Source organism: Falco rusticolus, chromosome 1, assembly GCF_015220075.1.
Source record: "Falco rusticolus isolate bFalRus1 chromosome 1, bFalRus1.pri, whole genome shotgun sequence".
Classification (NCBI taxonomy): Eukaryota; Metazoa; Chordata; class Aves; order Falconiformes; family Falconidae; genus Falco; species Falco rusticolus.
Window position 1 is genome coordinate 74,196,906 of NC_051187.1, and position 25,527 is coordinate 74,222,432.

Consider the following 25,527-nt stretch of genomic DNA (forward strand, 5'->3'; position numbering starts at 1 on the left):
CTGGGGTCCTCAGTACAAGAGAGACATGGACAGACTGGAGAGAGTCCAGAGAGGGACTACTAAGATGACAAAGGGACTGGAACATCTGTCCTATAAGGAAAATCTGAGAGAGCTGGGACTGTTCAGCTTGGAGAAGAGAAGGCTCAGGGGGATCTTATCAAGGTTATCCCTCCTGAAGGGAGGCTGCAAAGAAGATTGAGCCAGACTCTTTTCAGTGGTGCCCAGTGACAGGACCAGAGGCAATGGACACAAACTGATTGATACACAGGAGGTTCCCTCTGAAAATCAGGAAACACTTTTTCACTGTGAGGGTGACCGAGCACTGGTACAGGTTGCCCACAGAGGTTGTGGAGTCTCCATCCTCGGAGATACTCAAAAGCCATCTGGACATGGTCCTGGGCAACTAGCTGTAGGTGGATCTGCTTGAGCAGGGGAGGTGACAAGACAATGTCCAGAGGCCCCTTTGAACCTCAAGCATTCTGTGATTTTCTGATTCTGTGATGAATTAGAAAGAAAACTGTTTCTTAATTCTGCATTTGAAAATCTTGGCTTGGTGGAGAAAGTTAGAAATAATTCCACTGCAGTCAATGAACTACATGGGCAAAAGACAACAGAACTAGGCTGTAGATCGTTGTTCCACCATGCTAGACTGATAGACAAGTTGAAAAAAAAAATATTTTTTTTTTGTAAAGCAATTGCTTGAGAAAATGACCAATGATATTTGCAGGATATTTGCATGTTTTCAAGTCTACAGATACTAATGCACAAAATTAGTTTCTTCCTGTATGATTAGTGACAGTGTTGAAAGAAGACTACCGGGAGTCTTTCCACCCCTCCAACAAAAATACAGAATCTTCTCTGGTGCTGTTCCTCTCCTGTGTGTATTTCATAACAAAGGAGCCTATTTCTATCAGAAGGAGTTGAATTTCACTAGAACCAGAAAAGGTACTGACATCACAAGAGGACAGGTGGGGTATTTAGCCTATGCACTGAGACAAGGATTTAGTCCTGAGTGCTGATTTCCTTTTCCTGTCTTTTAACTAGGCTTGTTTGACCTTCTGTGCCTGATTGAATAAACATTTTTTTCTGTAGTAGCTATATCCCCCCTGCACATCTGACAGCCCACAGGTTTACTGCAAATATTTCCATCTCCTTTTAAAAACAGGTCATTTGTCTAGTTGAATCAGACTTATATAAGACACAGCTTACCAGGGTAGCCAACGTGCATTAGCACTCTTTTACTAATGAGTTCTACACAATGAAACTGAACAATTCTTTCTGCTGCTCTCCCAGAGAACTGAAAACAAGCAAGGGGTTTAAAGTGACTTTCTAATCAAGATGCACCTCATTAATGGAGGCTTTTTTTAATAGCTTTTCATAGTGAGACTGCTTAAAAATACACTTTAATTAACTCCAGATCGGTTTTGCTTACTTTTCTCTTTATTTGATTTAGAACAAAGACTGTGTGAGCTGACACTCACAAACAGGAAGAATTCTTTCATGAAAACTTTCTAAACAAATGAGATTTAATCTTTTTAATTCAAAAAAATCATGTTTTTCTAGTCATGATTCAAAATCTAAATATTTGTATGTACAATTATTTTTATATATATATTAGACAGGAATATTTTAGTAACGAAATATAGTTCAGTGCATACCAGTACACATGGACATCAACACCAGCCTAGAAAATGTAAATACCGGAATATATTCTTATTAGAAATCAGAAACAAGTAATTAGGTCATTTTTTTTAGAAAATCCCAGACTTTCTGAATGGGAAATGGAAGTAGGTTTTAGCTTTGTGTGTTAAGATTTATCAGTTCTAATAATGACCATTTTAAGCATAAAAGACTGCTCTGCTGAAAAACATCTAAACAGGGTTATAAGAAAGAAACATGGCAGACTAATGTGACAGAAATGCTTCCTATAATTAAGGAAGATAGGAAAGGAGGATCCTATAATAAAGGTTAGCAATATGTGAAGCTGCAGCTGAGAACTGACTTCACCTGAAAAAAATCTCAATGGATAGGAAACTGCAGAAAACAAGGAGGTGATAGAACTCCAAATAAATTAAAGCAGGCACAGCACAGTGTGCCCAAGAGATTTGCACTGAATAGATAGCTGGAAATTGTATGCAAACAATTAAACATGCAAGAACTAGTGGAAGAACATGGCAGTTGACCATGTGCTGACTTTGGGCAGGCTGGACTAGATGACCTAAGATTCCTCCCAACATAAACTATCCTATGGTCTAGATAGGAATTCATCTTAATGATGATGCACTAAAGAATAAAGTATTTGTAAAAAGATGGTTGTAAAATAAAATTGCAATTTTCTTTGGTTTATAGTCCTTTTCACCAACCCATTTTGTCATTAGGAGGATGAGCTACAAGGAGGTAGAAGCTCATAGTCTCAATAGTAGTAAGATGTGGATAACACAAGGCAGATCCCTGAAAGTATTGATACCTCAGCATCTCTGATTCCCACACTCTTCTTGTGCTGTCTCCTTCCAGCACCTCTGAGCTGTGCTACCTCCTTCTCATTCCAAAGTTCTGAAACTCAGACCCTTCTCTTCAGGGCTAATAGTAGCAGAAGCAGCAACTCACCTGTGGGTATATTTACCTCATTTGTCACTGTTCCTTTACTATGGCTCTGCTGCAGCATAAGGACAATATTAGTTTCTTCATGCAAAATTGGAGTAAAAAGGCACAGGAAACAATTATTCTAACACAGAATTTTTCACACTGTGTGTCTGTAACTGTGATGAGAGACAGAAAAGTTTATATTAGTTGCCCATAGATACCTTTAATTGCTGGTAGCTGCTAAGGTAGGCTCATGATGAGTCTGTGCCACTGGTCATTTCTTTTCCTGAACTAGCTGAATTGAGATGCTGCTAACTTATCTGTAATGGAGAAACAGTGGGAGAGGTTACGAGGTGTTTACATAGAGACACATGAGCCTAAAAAGGAAGCTGAATTTTAAACCTGCTAGTTTTTCACAAAGCACTGTCTTGGAGTAAACTGGTTACTATTCACATACACAGAGATACATCTTACCCATCTTTCATTGAGGGAGAGAAGTTGGGAGGAAAAAAAGATAGAGGGAAATACAAATCAATCCACTTTTCCTCTGAAAATCTTTTGTCCAAAAAGCTGCTCAAATCCTTGAATTAAACTGTATTTTCCTACTCTTTCTGCACTAATCATCACATATCCCCACTACAGAAGCAAGGGCAACAGCTGCAGGGGAGGAAAAGAGTTTTCAAGAAAAGTTGCAGGTTATTGTTGTACTAAATTCTTTTTTACTTTTTAACATTTTATCTTTTTAATCAATAAGACACTAATTTAAATTTGTAATTTCCAGTAAAAGGAAATTCAAATGTTACATTTTCTCTTTAAGGATGAAGTGAGGATCAATCTTTTCTGTCAATGAAAGAACTGAACCAGCTCATATGATATGGCTTCTCCAGGAACATAGGGACATCTCCAATGTGGATCCCAGTAACACGGCTTCCTCATGCAGCCAGTGTGCACCCCAAGTGCACTACCACCTGTAACAACCCAAAGTGAATTGAAAACGGTCCCAATGGGAATCAGATCAAGACCTGAATTAGGCCAGACCAAATATTACTCTAAGAGTGAGCATGAAACAGTAGCAGGTTTGGGTTTCTCTCCCACTCCATGAATGAACTCTGCCATGATGGTAGTCCTAAGGCTATAATGAAATTACTTTCACCCAGTCCAGTATAATGCCCTTTCAGCCAGGATAGCCCTGTGAAAGACGTACTGCTTTGTGGGTAGACAGACAAGGGTCTCTCCATTTTTCTGATGATTTCGGTGTTTCAAAATGGAGTTTCACTCAACTACAGTTCAGCATTTAACAATGAGGGCTGGATTCCTGACTAATGGAAACTTTTGCAACCAGGGAGCCAGGATGATCGAGGGACCCCACAAATGCAGTCAGCCCACAAGATGCTGAGTAACTGCGGAAGAAAATCAAGCCCAGAAACCAGGAAGGTTTACACAGGATTTCACAAATAAATATATTTCCTTCAGTCTCCAGCAAAACCCATTGTCAGTTGAAATACTCTGACCTGACTATATGATTTGGGTAAGTATTTCAGATGAACCTATCCAACCAGTTTTCATCTGTGTGTCCTTAAAAGAGTCAAAGAGAACTGGTGTCAGTCCTGTCCTTCAATGTCTAGGCAACATGATTCCATCTCTATACAACTCAAATAGTCAGACTCAGAAAGGTAATGAGTTTCATTAAAGCTGTATTTTCTAGTAAACGGATAAAAGATTTGCTTTTCATTCTTTCTAACAAGTGAAATGGAGAATAAATGTTCTTCCCCTGTAGCTAAAGAAATCTGAAACAAGTCCAAACAGCTTCTCTATTGAATTTATACAAACAGAAGCTCTAAGCTCATAAAAATATATCACTGTGAAGCCTACAAATATGGCTTCATTTTATTACTCTTACAACGATAATTTGAAGCAATAAATATTCCACACTGAACTTGTATTCTGTCTGCAACATGGGTCATCTAATTTCCTCGGACTTCACTCTGTATCTGGAACTCAGGTTTCATAACCCAGTTGATCTGTGCCTGGAAATCTAGTGGCACCTAGTTACATGCAACAAAGACAAACACAGACCAGCCCACGTTACACAAAAGAGGTATTTAATGAAAGCCTGGATCAAGCTTTATTTTTCTCTGTTAAATGTACCTTTCTCTGCAAGGTCAGTTGATTTCCATAGGATCACTTGCAAACTTAGGTAATTCTGTGAATCAGAGTGGTAGAGTTGAGCCTTAAGGGTTAGAGGCCATCATAGGGAAAAGAAAAAAGAAAAAAAAAAAAAAAGAAAAGCAAAAAAGAGTATTTTAAAAGCAACAGCGCCCTTAAAAGAACACAGTTATGCTGGATATCATCGGATAGGTGAAAGCAGTCAATCTTGAACACTGTGTCTAATAAAGACTACAAAGCATCTGTGTGCTTAGGCATGCTCTTTTCATCTAAGGTAACCATACCCCTACTGTCGCTATCACAAACACTTTCAAACGTTTTTAGTATTAAGAGAAATCACAGCTTGTTTCAGGCTTCCAGTCCATTTACTGATGTTACATTCTATTTGAATAAGCAAAGACCACACAATCAAAATATATTTTTCCTGTAGTGTAAACTCAGGGGACAGGTGACCCCCCACACACGCTGGGTCCCCGTCTTGGTCCTGAGCAGGTAAACACACCACACTGTCTCGGGGAATGACAGCTTGAAAGTGTCCCACTGCTCCCCAGTACTTCTGAAAACACACAGTGTTTCACCTCCTGCTGATTTTGTGGAAGTGGGACATGGCCTTACCTACTTTTAATCCCTTTAAAGCCAGCAGACATCCCAGACGATTCAACTGGGAGTAAAGTGCCTCTCGCTGCAAGGCTATCAGGCTCAGTCCAGCAGTGTGCAGCATACAGCACAGTTCCATTCTCTGTCCCCTGCCCATGTCACACACTAAAGGCTGGGCAAAGGCTAGCCCTCCGCAATATACTGCAGTACTAGAAGAAAGATGTACGTATTTGTTACCTCATGCAGGTTTGTATTTGAGTTGCAGAGTATAAATACAAGAGTCTTTCCTTCTCCTAAGCAAGAAGGCAGTAGAGCACACTTCAATTAACGTATGCAGATTAGTTCTTGCCTACTACTATTAAGTTTCCACAGACCATGTAGCATTGGCATGACAGGGATTTGCTTCTAAAGAAAGCAATAATGATATACACACACACAAAAAAAAAAATCCCTAATGCCATATATCCATCAGGTGGCAGGTACAGGAAAACAAAGGGGGCAGAATCAAACACAAAACAGTTTCTCACAGTAATGCCCTCTAAAAATTGAGATGGAAACTCAATCCAAAAATTCCAAAAAGCATGAATATCTTTCTCTTAAAATAATCTGAGGCCAGGCATTCCTACTTTAGAGTAGCCAGAAGAGCAAAGAATTAACTTGTCTTATGGAGACCTTCTGGCTATTTCCTTACATTTGTACATGGCTGTGAGTAGGAGAAAATCTTCTAGCTCTCAGGCTGAACGTATAATAAACCTAAATAACACAAGAGGCTTTTTGACATTGAGAGATGTCTGAAATTACAAGTCTGGAAGCACAATAATGCTTGAATGGGAAGGTGACTCCAGTCAGTTGTTTACCCTGTCTCCTTTTCACTGTCTTCAGGGTTTTTTCTGGATTTGAAACTGCACAGCAAGGCTCAGCTGCATGGATCACTGTCACCTACTCTGTGTGCTGCAAGCAACTTCCAAGGGATATAACAGCATTTAACTTTTTTTACTCCCATTTCAAGTGGCTAGGTACCACTGAAAATAGGGATCCTAACCTTTTCTGAACAGCCCTCAGCCACACGCTCTGGTGCTGGGACCAAGCCTCGGTGAGGCACCTCACATGAAACCAATGGGAAACTATTCTCTTTCCCAGTGGCACCAGTGGTTTTCCGCTACTTTACCAAACTCAACTGCCCAATGAGCAAGTCAGGTAGCAGGAAGGTGGGGATAGGGACAAACAAACTTGCCTTTTTGGCGGCACCTGCAAGCTCTGCTGGCCTTGCAAGGTTCTGCTAGCCTTAGGATATCACCCTGAACAGAAGGGTGGGAAAACCTGTGCAGCAGCAACTGCTGTGGACTCACCTCTGCCTGACAGAGCTCCTGTCACCCACACAGCTGTTCAGGAAGATCACACTACAACAACAATCACTTTGTACCTATCCGCTTCTCTTTATATAGCAATACCTTACCTGAAAGGGGTACTCTGCATTCTCAAATGAAGAGGCTTAATTACTTGCAAAGCTATAACAAGTCTGACATATCTTCTGGAACTTGGATCTTACCCATTGTCAATTTACTACTTATCTTTTTTTGCCTTTACTTTGTTAAACCCAACATTCTTCAGATCATGTAAAAGCCATCATCCTGAGTCTTGCATCACTAAGTAATAATCTCTGTTTCTTATTACATACAGAGCTTCAGTTAGGGAAAGGAAAAGTCTTAAATTTTGTTTATACTGAATTACAGGATTTTGACAGGGCTCTTACTTACAGCAGTATAAACCTCAGTGCCCCTCAGTGCTCAGCTCCTGGAGCTTAAAGTGCCAACCTAAGAACGTCTGCCTAAAGAAAACATATTAGTAGGCCATGGCATTACTACACGCTTCACAGAGATCATTTTAAGTAAAAATCTGAAGTGTGCTGTGTGTTGGGGATGTGAGGAATCTTCAGTTTAACTCTTTATTTATTTCTCTGGAAAAGTTTAATATTATCATTTAATTATCATTCATCCTCCTTTTTCACGGCAAGGTTCCCTCCTGCATGCCTCACTTCCACCTAGCTTTCCTAAGCTCACTTATACAGTAAGCCCTCACTTATTCTCTGTAGATAAATTTTCCTTGAAAATATTTTTATGTGATTGGGCTTTTTAGATTTTCTTTGCACCTCCTTCAGTATTGTTCCTACACCAGTCTGGTCCCTCTCACACAGTTCCTTTCCATCTGCTACATTTTGTTTGTTTTCCCTGTGTTTTATTGCTTAATCTAAGATGTGAATTTAATTTTTAAATACTGGACCATAGAAAGAATATATGGTAAATGTGGCTTCCAGACTGGACCATAGTATTACAACTCCTCAGTATTGCCATTACTAAATGCACCATCACTACTTCTGAGAAGCTTTGACAGTGGAGCTTGTTTAACAGCAGCACCGGACACTTGACAGAAACAAACTCAACTTTCAAAAGGTTTACAGTTTAGCTTTTTGTATATTCATTCAAACCTGATACCCATTTGGAATTACTGTCTCATTGCCACAGTTTCCCTATTTCAGCTGTACCTTCTACCATGAACAACTGAGCTGATGTCTTCCACCGCAGGGACAGATCCCCTCTGGACAGCCCAGAAAGCCTTTCTCTTCCAGAGAAGAAACTTTCCCAGGCTGGAGACACACAGTCTCTTCTGCAAACACTAATATCACTCTACCTGTAGACTGCAAAATCCCAGGCCCTTCTTTCAAATCTGACAGTTCATCTGTTTTGCACACTACAAGGTTTCACCACCCAAGAGTTCATTTTGGACGGTTTCTGTTAAGCCACCGCTCTATCAGCAATGATATCAGGCCCAACAAGCAGCACTGCCTTACTCTGTAAGTGTGGGAGAAAACTGTTCACAAAGTGACAGGATGGCTCCCTGCATTTACATTGGTTTGGTATTTCTATCAAGAGCCACATTGCCTGGTGGCCATGCTGTTACATCCAACATGAACACCTTATAAGTGCTTGACTTTGAGGATAAAGGAAAAACACAACATGTAGGAAAGTGGAAAACTTTAAATGTATTTCACCTGAGCAAGGCCAGTTTATAATCTCACAGTCCCAACCACACACATTTTCCATAATTCCCTTTCCAAATCCTTTGCTTTTCACATCCAAATGGTGCATTTCTCATGTCTTTACATTCTAGCCCTGAATTAGTCTCATGTTCTTTATATTTTAGACCTGAAGTAACATACTTATTATTTCCTGAATTTAAAATAAAATTGTAATGTATTTTATAACTCAACCCCTGAATTCCCTTAGCTGACTGGATTACACCACTACTTCCACTCTGCTTTCCTCTGAGTATTTCCTAGTGACAAATCTAGAAATCCGTGAGCCTGAGTTGTCCTGAATTGCTTAAGTCATAACTGCATTACTTGACCCCAACAAATGTAAACTTTGCTGTGTAACAGGCAGCTTCAACACAGACTATACAGAGAAAGCTCAAAGCATTTCCTCAGTTAAGTAATTTTCATGTCTGTCTTGCAGCTGTCTTCTGCCTCTGCATTTCTGAAACAGTTACAGTGAGACAGAGTGGAGTCATGGCACAGGGTTTGAAAGAAAGCTTTGAAAGAGAAGGAGTGCTCTCCTTGATGTTTATGACAGCGTGAAACCAGTGCTCTCCAGGCTGTGCTGGAAACAGCTTCAGCCAGCTCCAGAGCTGAGCCAGCAGCAAAGGCCACCTCCAGCAGTGGCCGAGCTGATCCCTGCTCCCTCCTGGGAGCCACAGGGAGCCCAGTGAGTCATCACCTCCTCCCTCCCCACCTAACAGGCGTCCCACCTCTGCTGCCTTCCTGTCTCCAGCAGGGGCCCTGACCCCAAGGTATCTGACCTGGCTCTGAATGGGCTGGCATCTCCTCCTGCAGAATGATTTCCTCTGAGCAGGCTCCCATTTCATTTACTGTATGGGCAGGACACCTCTCTCTTTAGAGTATATGATCCATGCCAGTAATCCAGGATATACTGGAATTTTGCTAAAAGCAGATATCCCATTTTTCACACCCCCCTTTTCAGACTAGAGGGAAGTATAAATGGATATTGGCAACATTGCACTGATTATTTTAATTTCCTTTCTCATTCTTTTGGCTTTAAGAATTCTCATTTCCTTTTTCCCAGTTAGCCATTACTCAATTAACCAAATAAAAATATAGCATGTGTACAGTTAGTGTCACTCTATCTTACGAGTTTTCCCACAGTTGAGGAAACAACTGCCGTCACCTCAAACAAACCTGCTTTGAGGAAATTACAGATTTGCTTGATAAAGAAAAGTACGCAGGCAGAACAGACCCAGACTTTCAAAAGGCATCAGATTTAGTAGATCAGACATTTGAATTTAAAAAGTAAAGTTAACTGTCAATGAAATGTACTTGAAGTAGCTTAAGAACTGGGTAACCAATAAATCCTGAAACCTTAATGGCAGTTGGGATTCAGTATCAAAGTATTGTGAAAATGTTTCCATGTAAATTTTAAGCATCATTATTGCACTCACTGATGAAAATTTTTGAAAAGTGAAGAAAAATAAATCTAAGCTTCCTTAAGCCTACAGAAAAGGCCTTTCAGTTAGACACTGGAAGAGATAATTTGTTTAGCTTAACAAAAAAAAATAAAATACTGAAAAGTGACTTAATTAGAATAAGAAAGTATGTTTTGGGGAAGAACGTATCTTTAATCTACTTGGGAAGGTGATTAATATAAAACACTGGCTTGGAGCTACAGTTAAATACCTTCAGATTAAAAGGTGCACAGACACTTTCTGTTATCGATGCCAAAAGATAGTTCATGATTTGAACATACTACCTAAAGAAATGGTGATTTTTTCACCTTTTGATTCTTTTATATCAAGACTGGATATTAAACATGAAATGTGTATTATGGTATCTGATCTAGAGATCACATGGAAGAAACAACAATACTTTATGACTGAATTGTGTGGGTCTGTAGCCACTGAACATCTAAGTTTTTCGGTTTTAACCAAAACCTACTGTCATGCCATAAATAGCAGAGTTAAACAGTGAGGCTAATCTCAAATGAAAGCATTTCTCTATTAGACTCTCAGGTTTATAATAAAACATACAGGAAGGTATTAAAATACAAGTAAAAAGACAATATTGTTATTTTTTTAGTAAACAAACTTGTGAAATGTTCTGGTTTTGTCTTAAAAAATCAAAAGTATTTGAACATGTCTATTGGTGCTAAAGAAATTACACTGAAATAATTTAGTAAACTTAAATACAGGAAACATCTAAAATACTAAATACGCAAAAACAGAAAATAAAAGACATTTTACCATCCTATTTTTTTCCTTCAGTAGTTGGATTTGTTTCTTGAAAACCTCTGACAAGATTCTATTTAGAGATACTGCTTTTAAAACATAATTGAGTGCTTTTCATTCCTTAGATGTTCTATTACATATTTATTTTACTAATTAATTTAGCCATACAAAAGTATGCCTATTCAAGGCTGGAGGCAGACAAACAAAGTAACTCCCTGCACACACCTACTTCCCGTAATCCTTTTGAAATTGCCGGTGATACTTAAATAAACATAACATCTTTGTTTTGCATCCTTCAACAGGAGTCATGATTAGAAAAGAGTTCCATAATTGATTGCTGTGGCTCCTGTTATAATATCAGTGCAGGCCAAGGCAGAAGGCAAAGAATTTAAGAAAATATATAACATCAGAATTTTTGCATCACATTAGTGCACTAAGCTGGGGTTTGGTGCAGGAAGCAAGCGTGACCTGACGTTCCCACAGACCTGCACTCGAGTGAATGGACCATGAGCTGCAGGCAAGAGTCATAGAATCCTGCAAACATCTCTTTAGTCCATTTTCAGTGGGAATATTGGCCAGTGTCCTGTCAAAGACTGGAGAGGTGATTTAAGCCTTTCTCATCCCATGGTTATTTAAAGAGACCACTCTCAGATGCTGAGGTCTAGCTCATGCCAACCTCCCAGTCCTCACACAGCAGCTGCAGAAACAGTTTCTAGTAGAAGGATGGAAAAAACCTGGCTGGTGTACACATACAGTGAGAACCCACTCCTGCAATGCTTGTGCAAACAGCTCCACCAACGTGGGTGGAAATTTAAACATCAAACTCTAAATCTATATAATCATGTGCCATTGGAGAACAGCAGTTCTCAAAACAAGCTGATGAACAAGCAACTGTTCTTTCCAAGCAAAGCTACAGAAGTGTAAGTACAGAAAAGAAGTAAAAGTTTGAAACAGGAAACATAAGAAAGAAATCAGGAAGTTTTAAACTGACCCTCAGCTGCAGAGAGGCTCCGGGCCGCCCGCCAGCCCCAGCCAGGGGGGTGCTGGTGGATGTGATGGAGCAAGTTACTTCTTGAGCCGGCACCAAACCCTGTGTGCAAACAGCGCTAACCCACCTGCTGCAGGAATGCCCCACCGCCTGCAGCCCTCGGGGGCTGCGTGCAGCACCCCAAGCAGAAGTGGGGCTGAACTGATCAAAACCAACCAAGAAATTGGTTCCCCCACCAGCCCCTGGGTTGTTTTTCTTGCGTTTTGGGTGGTTTTCTTTTTTGTTGTTGTTTTGGTTTTTTTTTTTTTGGGGGGGGGGTGAGTTGCTCAGGCCTGTTTTTTACACCTGGTAAATTTCAAGAGGGTTTGGCTGTTGAAATAATGGATGAAGATGTGGTATGTTAATGCTGTTTTTAATGCATTTTATCTTGAAAAAAAACCCCACAGATCAGTTCCTGGCAAACAGAGACGTATTTCAATAAAATAAACCTATGATTTAAAATAAATACCCAGAAAGCCTGTTTCCTACTGCTGTTAGGAAGCAGCATTTCTGTCACTCTGGACATCCGTTCTGCTTTAAATTCGTCTGGCTGAACAAAAAGCATTTCGGGAGTTGGGGGGGTGTTGAATTTAAAAAAATCAAAGCCACCTTGTAAAGTGCAGAACACATAAACAAGAAGTAAACACAGCGACAAGTGCTGTCGGTCTCTCATTCCTGCGGCCTCGCACGGGTTATGTCGGTAGGTACAGGCAGGAGGCCCCCGGCGGGCCGGGCGAGCGGCCGCTCTCGGCAGGTAGCCATTTCTTCCTCTGGGGCTGTAACGTGATTCGTGTCAATTACTGCTTTTGCGTGCGCGCACCGCTGCGTGCCCACCCTGCGCCGCCGCCCGCCGCCGGGACAGGTCCCCCGCCGGCCGCGGGGCGCAGCGGCAGCCCCGGCACTGCCCCCCCCAAGCAGGGCGCCAGGCGCCGCGGGGGGGCGGGGCGGGGGCGGGGCCTGGCCGTGACGCGGGCGGGGTGGGGCGGGGCTGCACAAACAGGCGGGCGCCGGGCGCCGGCAGCGCCGCTTCCAGGCGAGCGAGGCGGGCGGCAGCGGGCGCTCCCCGGCTCCCCCGCTCCCCCGCACGCCGCCCGGCGCGCTTCCCCTGGCTCCGCCGCCCATGGAACAGCGGGGCGGGCGCTGCCCCACGGCTCTGCGCCCCGGCGGTGAGTGACACGCGGCTCGGAGCCCTCCTCGGAGGGCGGCGGGCGCTGGCCGCCAGGGAAGTTTGGGGTGGGAGGTGGTGCCGGCGGCGGGGCGGGCGCGGGGGGGTTCGCCGCCCCCCGGGCGCGCACAGGCGCTGGCAGCCGGCGCTGCCACCCGCTCCGCCGCCCGGCACCTGCTGGTGGGAGCCCCGCGCCCGCGGGAGGCGAGCGCCGCTGCGGGGCTGAGCAGCGGGGCTGGACCCGCCGTGCGAAACCCACCGGCCCCAACCCCGAGGGGGCTGCGCAGCAGCCGCCCCCCACCCGCCGTTCTCACCGAGTCGGGCTCGGGGAGGCGTCGCTGGTGGCGGGGAGCGAAAAGAAAGCGGGGCGGGGGGGGAAGGTGGTCGGCAGCACCCGGGTTGTAGATGTGACCAGATCTGCCCCTGGGCACTTTATTTCTTTGCCTCCTTGTTTGCCCTGTGGCTAAATGACAAGGGCATGTCGCGGCAGAGTGGCAGGGGTGTGGAAGCGGGGTGGCGGAGCGCAGGGCTCCAGCTGACAGCAGGACAACTTGCAAAAGCTCCTCGGAGCATCTCTGATCCGTTCCCACGCAGGGTGCTGGATCCGGCTGGGTGCAGCGTGCTGAACTGGAGCGTGGCAAGCTGCGCGCAGGGCTGGAGGGCGAGGTGGTGTTCGGGGTGGCGGAGGAGCACGGAGACTTAACTCAGCTCACTCTGTTCTGAAGCACTGGCTCCCTGCACCAGCCCGGGGAAGGCTTGATTCCTGCAGTTCTCGGGGTGCTTTCTGGGGATCAGGGCGTAAGGGGTTCACATCTTTTGAGGGCAAAAGGATGATGGGAGGGAGGGATGGTAGCCCCCAGCTGGAAGGGTTCTGGTTTGATCTTGTCTTCCAGTCGAGATCAGGAAAGGGCACCCAGCTAAGTACGGGCAATTCAATCACCTCAGTTGACTGCGAATTAAAGTATATGACTCCCCTTCCTCTCTGTTAGTGCGGTAGGTTGAGGGCTTTCCCTGTGCCAAGACTGTTAGTCTCTGGATACTGGGGAGGGGAAGAAAATAAATCTGAGAAGTTCTGTGAATACTAAGCTTGAATGGCATGGGGCTGGAGTGTCTGTGGGGATCATACCTCTGGCATGAGGGACCCATTCATTGCCCACTCTCACTGAGAGTCTCGGCAGTATGTATGCCAAGTGGAGCATCAGTGGGATAGGTTCAGTTTAGTATATGCTCATATATTGTCTGGCTATCAAACTTAATCTGTAAATATATATAAATATAGTAATTGTTACAATTTACATCTGCTAGCGTTTCTTACGCTCTTGAACAAGTGCATTTCCCACATTGCTCAGAAATGAGCACCTATCAGTAAGAGCGCAGTTACTGACATCAGCTTTAGCTATCTCTTGCACATCCACCCTTTCAGTACCCACCCTGGATTTTTTCCTTTTTGGAAAATGCAGACGCTTTTGATATTACATAGTTATCGAATGCCTCCGGTAGGTCAGCAGCAAGATTACGCATCTGAAGCAAAGCCAGCTGCTGCAGTGGAGAGGCACTAATTTTGACAGAGCAAATTCTGACCCCAGCATTGCCAAGTTCTTGACTGTGTCCCCTCCTTGTCAGAATACTACCTTGGTTGTTCTGAATTAACCATATGCTTCCACAGACATTACAGAAGAACAGAGGAGGTGGAAAACAGTTTTGCAATACCTAATACATGCAGGTACAGATACATATAACTCTTCTGCTCTTCATTAGAGGAAACTAGAAATGGTTTAATTAGTCTGATTAGCATGGGATCTCACCCTTCCCTCTTCTAGAAATGCTACCCAGAGCTAAGAAGCTATCAGAGCCCAAAAGTATGTCAAAGCTGATAGATTTCTGTGAAAAGTTTTGATAGTTAGAAGAAGAAAACTGAAAATATGCCTGGGAAGTCCAAAATGGAAGATCCTGATGGGTTACCTTACTTCTCACTCCAGAGTATGAGGGTTCCCTCCAGGTCACCATGTAGTGCTTTGCTTAGTAAATGATTGGTTTAGCCAAGCCTAATACAGTGATGACCTTACCAGTATGCACTCTGCTCCATTATTATTCTGAAGGCAGGACTGGAAGACACAGAAATCAGCTTGTAATATGAACTAAAAGATTATGTGAAAGTTTGTGTGTGTGTGTGTGTGTTTATTGTTGTTTTAAATGTCTTGCTGGTATTTGAAATGGGGCCCACAGCTACAGAGAGTGAAAGAAATTGCTTGGCAGAGAAAATGAGAATGGGATTGCTTAATCTGCTGTGTTCCCTTTTTCAATACATCTAGTTAAGGTGAGCCTGTGTACAGAAAGGGAGCAAGACAGGACTGAGCCATTCTTTCATGTGGATTGTTTTCTTGGGGACAGCTTTGATGAACTAGGAAACAACTCTATTAACTGTGCAGTAGATTTCTGCTTCCTAATTGGAATGTGACCCATTTTGCTTGGAAGTGGGATGGAGAGTAATTTCTGGATCTTGAATTGAACATTTGGGTTTATGGGGGGATAGAGGAGACAGTGGTATGTGTATGCTTTCTCTTTATGAATAAAATTAGTCACGGCAGGTACTAAAAAAATTGCTAGAAGGTGGTAGGGGGATTCCATATTAGCATTCGGTATAAAACCTTTTGTGCATCCTGAGCTTTTCAAGTTTATTTTTATTCTGCTGTAATGTCCCATTTTATTTTTACCTGCATGAGGCTCTCTGATAGCTACAGTATCCTCTCTTCTAAAAATTTTTATGATCTCTTGGCATGAAAGACTGCAGTGGTCCCTTCTGACCTTAAGGGAAAAAAAATGCATGTTATATATAACTACAGTCTATTATAAATTTGCTACTTCATTGCTCACACTGGAGCTGAACTCTTTCTTTAGAAGTCATGAACTGGTGACCTAGCTAATTTGTGTAAACTGTATTTATCACAGCAGGTGCAGAAATATAGCAGACTTCAGCCAAAAATACTTCCTACCAAGTCAGCCTTTCTCAGTGTGTGAAGTTCCCCAAACCAAAATTGAGAGACTTTTACAATTGTATTTCTGGAGTCTTACAGCTGATAGACAATCTATCATCTTAACAGCACTGAAATTATGTTTAAATTTCTTAACATGCTGACTGTAAAAGTTAGTCATGGCTTAATTTCTATTGGTTATGCAGAATTTTTTTTAATATATTTTGGGAAATGTACCTAGACAATATCACTTAGGCACTGTAATACAGGTTTGTATGGTTGCTTATCTTTTTACCTCCCTTCTTAATGCACAGATGGCTTTTTTTTATATATCATGAGGTGATCAATAGTTTATGCCCCTAGAGATCTATGGCTTCAGTAGTATATTGTTCTAGTTAACTTAATACACTTGTCTCTGTAGCACTCACTGAAATAGGCAATTACTTGTAGTTAATTACTGGAAACTAGAATTTGAGCATTTCATTGGCACTTGTTTAAAATTTTTATTAAAATGTGATTAAAAACAGTGTGTGAGGAAGTGTGGGAAGCATTTCTTCATGAAGAGAGCATTATGAGACAGTTTAATAGTTAAAAACAGCAAAATGCAGAATATACTTCCAAAGGAAAAAAATGTTTAATAAACTAGATCAGACTTAAAAATAAATGTTGCTCCCTTTCCTTTCCTGCTCTTGACTGAGCTTTAAGTGATAGCTGTACTAGAGTTTTATGCGAACTGGATACAAACTGTCACTCAAAAAAAGCTCTAATAAACAATTCCTGTTATGTAGGAATATATCCTATGGCAGACACCAGCTATACTTAGAGGACAGGAATATAAGCTGTTCATATCAAGTTATTGAAGAATTTAAAGTACACTACAATTGATCTAGTTCAGGTTTTTAAACACAGCATTGAATACAAATGTCCAGATCACTGACTTTCATCAGTTTAGAAAGTTGTTTTTAGAGTTGGTTAGCTCAGTTATGGATTTTTATTTTTTTTTCCCCAATATAAGAAGCCAGTTTAGCAGATGTGTGGGTTGTACTGCACAGCTAGTTTTAACCAGCAATGTTAATCTTATATTTTTCAGTATTTAGTGTCCAAATATTTGCAAAGGAAAACAGAGTCTGCAAATTGTGTTGAGGTTCTATCGCATCTGCAAAACTAAATATAATTTTATAAGAACAGAATGGCTCCTTCAGATTTTCAGCTCTAATCTCCCTCTAGAGACAAACTTCAGCAACTGATCTATGGTTCTCATTCAGGCCAGACTGTGCTTTTTCAGATGCCTGGGCAAAGATCTTTCCAGTGAAGGGTTTCAGTTCTACAAGGAGAGAAAGTGAAGGCATCTGAGATGTAACCTGTTCATCCTCAGTCCCTAGAGAACCATAAAAACACAACTTTGCTTTAATGAAGATGAAGTCACCTGCGTGTTCATGGGAAGGTTTTAGTCTTCCCTCTCCTAGTCACTGTCCTAGTAGTAACTGTGTCTCATTAGCTCTGCTAAACCTCTCAGTATGTTGCTGTGGGCTTTTTTGTGAAGCGTACACTTGTCAGATTTGCCAGCAGACTCAACCTGACGCCTACTGACTGCCATACAGACACTCTTTATGTTCCCTCCTGCCTGCTTCAGCAGTTAACTCAAAGGCGTTTATGAAAGTTTAGAGTGAAACCCAGCCCCATCCCACCCCCAGGAAAAATGAAATTTTCAGTCCAGGCAAAAACTGCCTTATTTTGTTAATGCTAACTGAACTGAAAATTATATATAATCTAGGTAGTTTAGGCCATGCCATTGATTGAGGATAAACATACCAAAGCATTAAATTATCTTGGTAATGTGGTAAGAGATAGAAATCATAAAATAGTGACACATCTCAAAAAGCATTGTAATGTGTTTAAAAGCCAATGAAGTCTGGCAGCTGTGGCCCTCCTACTGCATTTACTGAGAAAAGCTTCCATTTATTTTCAAGTTACTATTACTTTTGAAGATTTTTTTTTAATCATGAAAGCTGATTTGATTGACAATGTCCACATTTAATCTTGTTGAATAAACACTATGGCACATTTTGCAAATTAATTGGAGAAGGCTGAAGAAAAGATTAAGCAAAAGCAATCAGACTTTGAAAAGTCTTGGTATAATCTTCAAGGCACCATTTAACATAAACTGTGTTTCTTGTACTAACTTGCTTGTTTACTTGTAGCAAATACAATAGTAATGACTGTCAGTTAAATTTTTGTACTAATCTGGAATACAGAGTCATTGAGGGAAGTCATGTATGCTCTGCGTGACTTCTGGAGGCAGTGAAGAAAATTCTTTAAAGCAGAAAAGTAATTTGGCAGAGTGGTTGCTGTAAACTCTTCAGTGTATGCTTATTATTGTTGAAACAGTTTTTTAGACCCACAGATTATAAAGCTATGGAATACATGTTTGCATCATTTTATATAAACGGCTGTAATTCTAGCCACCAAACTGCAGATCTACATGAAGCATTAAAGAGGACATAAGAGAAGATGACAACCAATTTATATGCAGTTTTATTCCTGGACACCACTTTGCCCACACAACTTGTTTTGAGATGAATTTAGGAGCCATATCCATTGTGTTGCATTAGTCTCACAAAACACAATTGATCCAGGTATCAAACCTACACAGATTGAGAGAAACAAAAGAGAGTGGAAAGAAAAGGCAGACAAAGTTGGGATTTTTTTGCTTGCAAGCAACAATAGCATGTATGTACTTTGAAAGGCATAATTACTGATATGGTTTGTTAGGTGTGCTTAAAGACAGTAAATGCTACAGATACTGTAACAGTGTTCTGCATTGTAGGAACACCTGTTGTGTACCTTGAACAAAGAGTTGTGGAGGAACAATTAAATTCTGCATGTCTGAAACAGAAGATACTCCCATGTTATTCTGAGGTCTGATGTTGCAACAGAAAACAGTTGGGTTTATTTAGAAAAAGCTATACTCCCCCACCACCAAAGTATTTGAGTTAAAAATGGAAAGACAGGGAGGCAGAGCTCCACTGAGGCTCAAAAAAATACCTGAGGTGAGGCCCTTGGTACCACACCTGTAATATCCCACAAATCTGATTTCAAAGATTAATGGCAGCCGAAACAAGAGTAGAGCTCAGTTAAGAGACATTTTGCTGTGTCTTTTATTTCCCCAAAACATTCCCATGCTATACTCGGCCGCGGGAAGAGGTAAATAGAAAAAGCTGGCGACTGAGTAGTATGGAAACTGTGAATTAAAAATGAACAGTCCCAATGAACAGGTATATCTAGTTCATTTCAAAAAATAAAAAAAAATTCCAATAAATCTGTTGTCACTAATAGCTGAGACCAGCAGCTAAAAGTTATTCTTTTCAGAGACAGGCAGCCTATTGCAGAAGTTGGCTATTGGCATTGCATATTTCAGCCTGACTACTCAGAAATAAGGGTTCCTACCATTAGGCTTTAACTGAATTCCTTTCAACAACAGTTCAACCTGTTCCTCACTGGAATCCTATTACGCTTTTCCAGTAAGGTGTTAAGGCAACAACTCAGGCTTACTATTTATGGAGCTAGTGACTCTTAAAATATACTCTGAAGTAAGTGGCTATTCCTTTAATCTGTGACCTTAAAATTCAGCAAGAGTTGATGTTTTGTTGCTCTCATGTACTGAGCTGCCTATCAATCACTGATGCAATCTGACTGGTGCTGTACCATTTGCTCACGTTGCTGCTGAATATAATGGCAGCATAGCTCAGTGGGGACATCCACCATGAATATATATACCAAACTCTTTGTCACCCAGCGTCACCCTACCAACATCCTCAGTGTAGGGCAAATAATTAAGATTATTTCTTGTTATACCTGAAGTAGATCAAACGGAGAAAGATTAACAGGAATGGTGAGGACAGGGAAAGAGCAGAAGATAATTACAACAGCCAAATGGAGTTCTTTTAGCAATATAAAATTTCAGCGGCCAAAAATGGAAGAACAACAAATTCCTCTGCAAAGCTGCCTCACATCAGACATCACAGAACAGCCTGCAGCATGACCTTCTGCCCAAGGCAAGGCGTGCTCATGAGCTCAAAGCCTGCGGGCATACAGGGAAGCACACCCTCTTTAGACTTCGCACCTATCGTGACACTTTGCTTCCCTCTCCTCCCAGCCTTGATTTCTGTTTCCGAACAATATCACTGCTTTGTAGCCCTTTAAAAGTGGTTAGATATAGGGAAAGCATAAAAGTACTAATCAGTAGCAAACATCAGGAAGCAGACCAGATCCATTCAGGATGGAGTCATGACCTCTGTAAATGCAGAGCTACCAAACAAAACTTTCTAGATCACTTAGAAACACATCATTAGTCCTTGTCACACTGGGGCTTAGCTTATTGTGGAAAAGTTCTTAGTTTCTTTTCAGATTCTCTGGAGAATTTCCAAAACCTAGCCCTTGCATTTCCTCAGGTTGTTCATACGTAATTTCATATTTCAGCCCTTGTTAGCTGGTACAGTATGCACTGTTCCAAGCTTAAAATTCATAATTACAATAGCCTGCTGAGACAAAGCAGTTGGGTGCTCTGCCATTGCAGCTTCCACTTCTAAAGTGAGTTAGACGATACCAAAATCATGCTTACACCAGACATCCACTGAGTTTATAAAGTCTTCGGAAAACATTTTAGTTTAGGGAGTTTGTATACGCAGCCTGCTTATAACGTGGCGATCTAACAGCTATGCTATGTGTGAGGCCATTAAGAGTTCACTTCAAACATTGCATTAGAAACACCCTGACCTTTAAACAGAGTTCAGTGCTGATGGTTAGTAGTCCTTTGATAAAGTGTAAAGTTAGTTGTTTACGTCACAGCAGCTTGCTGGCTAACTCTTGAAATGACCTTCAGAAGCATTCATTGTGTAGTTTCTTTCCTGAGCATCATGACTGGAACCACAGCTCTTCTAGCATTTTGTTAATGCAGTCATACTACGTAGTCTATGGTTTCATTATCTTATGTTTTGCAGGGCCAGAGTGCATGCTACCTGATATATCCTTAGAAACCCCACTCGCAAAGCAAATACTAACTTTTCTTTGGTCTACTACTCACGCAGAGCTCTTCCTAACTGCTTCCTAGGAGAGTGTTACCTTCCCACAGTTGGGCAGCTCTATCTATATTGCATGAGCCTTTCTCCCCAGGAGGTTTTACTTCTAAGGTTGCTGTCACATCATCCTTTAGGAGGCTGTAATTCCTAGGCTTCCTACAAGACCCTCAGCTTTTAGAAATGCTCTTTTGGGCCAGTCCATACCTTTTCCTTTTTATGTTTTGTTTCAAAGATAAACCTATTCTTGCAGATAAAAAAAGCGCTTAATTCTCTTGTGATTGTGCTTCAACTCCAGTGAAATCAGATTTTAAAAAATAATACAAAAAGTAATACTCAAGAGGTATCTTGGGTGCAAAAGTTTCGTCGTGTCTCCTGATGACTGGAAATTATTTTGTCATGGCATTATTGTATGTGCCTGTCTTTTAAAAACTGTAATTATACCAAATGATCTAGGAGCATAGAGTTGGGAAAGCTAAAGTTTGTTCAGTTGTGACGAGCGAAAGATACTTGTATTGTGGCTTTAGTAGTGATATGTCTGAGTATAAAATAATGTGATGCTTTTTCTTTTCCCTCTTTCAGCAAAGTTTCTGTCTGAGAAATACGTGTTCACTCAGCAAAACAAAAACAACTTTTAAAGGTTGTTCTCGGTGGAAATCACTCTATGCCCCATTACCTGCTTGAGTGAAACCAGTCTAAGAACTTCTGTCATGGCAGCTTTTCTGCTGGGAGCTGTGTTGCTTATTGTTCAACCTCAGATAGTGCCTTCCAGACCGGCTATAAATTCAAAGGCTGAGACTTCTTCTCAGTCTGTTCAGAAAGAGCTTTTAAAGAAAATGTCTCAAAAAAATGACTTCAAAGAAAGCATTCATTCTAATGGATCATGCCGGCAGCTGCCACAGACTATCATTATTGGAGTAAGAAAAGGTGGAACAAGGGCTTTGTTAGAGATGTTGAGTCTCCATCCAGATATTGCAGCAGCAGAAAGTGAAGTTCACTTCTTTGACTGGGAAGATCATTACAGAAATGGATTGCAGTGGTATATTAATCAAATGCCATTCTCTTATCCCCATCAGATCACCGTGGAAAAAACTCCAGCATATTTCACATCACCTAAAGTGCCTGAAAGAGTTTATAACATGAACCAATCAATGAGACTACTCCTTATTTTAAGAGACCCAAGTGAGAGAGTACTGTCAGATTACACCCAAGTGTTCTATAATCACATGCAGAAGCACAAGCCGTATCCATCCATTGAACAATTCCTGATTAAAGATGGTGAACTCAATGTGGACTACAAGGCAATAAACAGAAGCTTATACTACATTCACATGCAAAACTGGCTGAAGTATTTTCCTCTCAATCATATTCATATTGTAGATGGGGATAAACTAATCAAAGATCCCTTCCCAGAAATAGAGAAGGTAGAAAGATTTTTGAAGTTATCGCCACAGATAAACGCTTCAAACTTTTATTTCAATAAAACTAAAGGCTTCTACTGCTTAAGGGACAGTGGTAGAGAGCGTTGTTTACATGAGTCAAAAGGACGAGCCCACCCACAAGTAGATACCCGGTTACTTGAGAAACTGCATGAATATTTCCATGAACCCAACAAGAAATTTTTCGAGCTTGTGGGCAGAACATTTGACTGGCACTCATTTGTGGCAAGTTAGTGGTAGGCTTCAGAACCTATGTTCCACTGTACATTTAGAAATTTTAAAAGGGGCATTTAAGCTATAATTTATTTGTAAAATCCATAAATATTTCTGTACAGTATTAGATTCACAATTGCCATATATACTAGTTATATTTTTCTACTTGTTAAATTTGAAAGCATTTTGTATTGTTTTTCATGGCTGTTAACATTGTGTATGATGTGTCTATATGAAGAAACTAAATTATTTCACTGCAAGATGGTCTCTTGAGAATGCATTGTCTTTTTAATAAATAGGAAATTCATTACAACAGAACCCTTCAGAATTATTTGAATACTTTGGCCTTTCTGGACTATTCTGGACTTTCTCCTTTAATTGCTAATGAATATGCTAGACTTTACATTTCCTTTTTTCTTGCTTTAAAATGTGGTTTAAGAATTTCTCTATCACTTGAAAAAATATTGTTGTACTTAGCAAATTGTTCCATTCTGCTTTATAAAATTATTTCCTCAAAAGTGGTTGTACTTCTACGTGTTGGGACATGCACACCCAAAGGAAAGTGGAAGTCTCTGTAATATGACATATTAACTGCTGTACTTACCTTTGTATAACCTGTTATAACAAGTGCTCCTCCAATTCTTTGGCAGTACAGTGCAGGTTTCATAGTAGATTTTTAAGGTTTCTGTGGGGACCTGCTCATAAAATCTGGAGTTAGCTGCAGAAATATGATCAACCTGAAAACTTCCTACAGTCTCTGAATATATATATATATACTTCATAAAGGAGGGTTGAGAGAAGACTTTAAGCAATATAGGGACATTTTCAAGGTTGCTTATGACTGTTCCTACGTTTTATAGCACATTTATGCTTTGCCATCACTGAAAATGAACACTTACACCAGAAAAATTAGTTGGTCTACATTGCAATAAGCAGCAACTTCATTCATATAAATATTACCACTTGTACTCCATTTAAGGCTGTTTCCTATGAGCTGTGCAGGTGCTTCATGCAACTGAAAATTGCCCATGGGCTGCTGTTCTTTTAATCTCCTTCCATGAGCCATGATGCCAAGTCTTGATTAGACTTGTGTGTTGTGGGATTAACCCCAATTCCAGGAACTTTTATGGTCTTTCGTCTGCTAAAAATGGAAGTTAGATGTTAGTACATTAGTAAAAATTACATCTCTCCTTGTCTACAGTAGTTATGATGTTGTCTTAGCCATTGATTTCTGGAGTTAAAGTTAATCCTGTTTCCACACAAGGCTTACTATGGTACTTTCATTCTGAGCTCCTAATTTTCCTGTTATGTTTAGCTGTTGAATGTGCAGTGGCAACACCCTGTAAATCTGAACTTGTAACTGATTGTTGCAATCCTTTATAAAATTTAAATGTAGAGTCATTAATTTTTTTCTGGTGAGATGGTGCAAACTTGGGCACTATGACAAGGTACTGTCTGGATGCAAATATCCCATATTATGCTGCTTGCATGAAAATTTGCAGATGATGCCCTTCTCTCTCCTGCTCCTTGTGCACCTGCCCAAGCTGTATTCAACCTCAGGGAGGTTGGTGGTGTTTTATAAAGTAGACCTTTGATGAAAGCCTACAATGAAATGGTATTGTACTCAATAAAATATTTTCTGAATTGCATCTTTCCTTTCTCTTTTGTTCATCAGTTTCTAGTTTGGAAGGCCAGAATTTAGGATTCAACTCCAGTTTGGATTCCAGTTAAATGTTACTTAAGAATTTACCTGTAGCCTAGTGAATTGGTTGGAAAGCAGTTGTTTGCTACTCAGTTGTGCCTGTATGGTCCATTGCTGACCCAGAATATACGACAAGGAGGGAAAGTTTCTGGTGACAGTAATGTCAGATCTTACATGACGCAGATGCCAAAAATTGGATTACAGGATTGTAGTGCCATCATAAATTTTCGAAAAGGTGAGTTCAGGGGGGGTTGTGTAATTTGGGGCAGTATTTTTCTTTACGCTTATTATTTATTTCTTTGCTAATGTGACCTCTGCAGGAGCCATCTGCACCTAAGAGGTTTTGGTCCAGACAAAAGGCTTTTCACCTTAGTACAGTCCCATCTTCACTGGGACCTCCCTACAGTCCCAGACTACACCCACCACATTCACCAGATTTTTGCTGGGAAAGGAAAACTACTACCAGGGTATGTGACCAGGAGCCAGAGGAGACAGGGTTGCATCAAGTTCACCTGCAGCAGGTCATACAGGGCAGCATAAGGTGTAAGTGTTGAATTGTGAATGCCAGAGCAATATTGACACCTGATGTTGGTACTGAGAATACTTTTAGATGTATAATGCTACTTTATACCAGTATCTTGCTGTCACTAAGCAGGACACATGCACGTTTCCCACTGCCCAATACGGCTTGTCTCTGTAGAAAGAGAAGTAGAGCATGAACCATTGGGTCACTGTTTCTGTGTTAATGCTAAGACCCCATAGTGTGTTCTCTGTAGTATCAGGAGGTGAAGTGACCACTTCAGGGGCACATCCTGAAGCAAAGGTTCACATGACTCATGCCTTAGACCCTACATTCAAAGGGGCCCACAGACACTATGTCAAACTGAATGTTTATGCCTTGTGCAGGGATGACATGATTGTACAATACCTTATCCTGGAGGTTGCACAGCTAGCTATGTGGTGGCTATGATGATGATGGAAAATAAATCACACCCACACTAATAATAATGGTAAAATTTACCTGTCATAGATGTCCTAAATTCAAGAGTTACAATACTTAAAACTAGGTTTAGAGTATGAATGTTCAGTGTAACAGAGCAGCACTCACTTTCCACACATGCATTACTGTATTTACGTATATTTCCTAGACTGTTTCAAAAGAAATGCTAAACAACAATAAAAGACAAAAGTGAAGAGAGAATGGAAGAAAGAGGCTGAAGCACATTCTTATTGGGACTGTAGAAACACCAATAGGGAGCACTGAAGTCATGCCATATCTATTAATTTTTAAAA

The 25,527-nt window shown here is 41.0% G+C and overlaps 1 protein-coding gene across 1 annotated transcript; it reads left to right on the forward strand.

Annotated features, from left to right (window-relative positions):
• Window positions 1-12,682: 12,682 nt before the first annotated feature.
• HS3ST1 (heparan sulfate-glucosamine 3-sulfotransferase 1) lies at window positions 12,683-24,181 on the forward strand. Its single transcript, XM_037384695.1, has 2 exons — window positions 12,683-12,834; window positions 21,463-24,181. The coding sequence occupies exon 2, from the start codon at window positions 21,591-21,593 to the stop codon at window positions 22,551-22,553; it is 963 nt and encodes a 320-aa protein (XP_037240592.1). The 5' UTR covers window positions 12,683-12,834; window positions 21,463-21,590; the 3' UTR covers window positions 22,554-24,181.
• Window positions 24,182-25,527: the final 1,346 nt, after the last annotated feature.

Bases quoted from the DNA above. Each gene is read 5' to 3' on its own strand.
- HS3ST1 (XM_037384695.1), top strand. From the start codon at position 21,591: ATGGCAGCTTTTCTGCTGGGAGCTGTGTTGCTTATTGTTCAACCTCAG.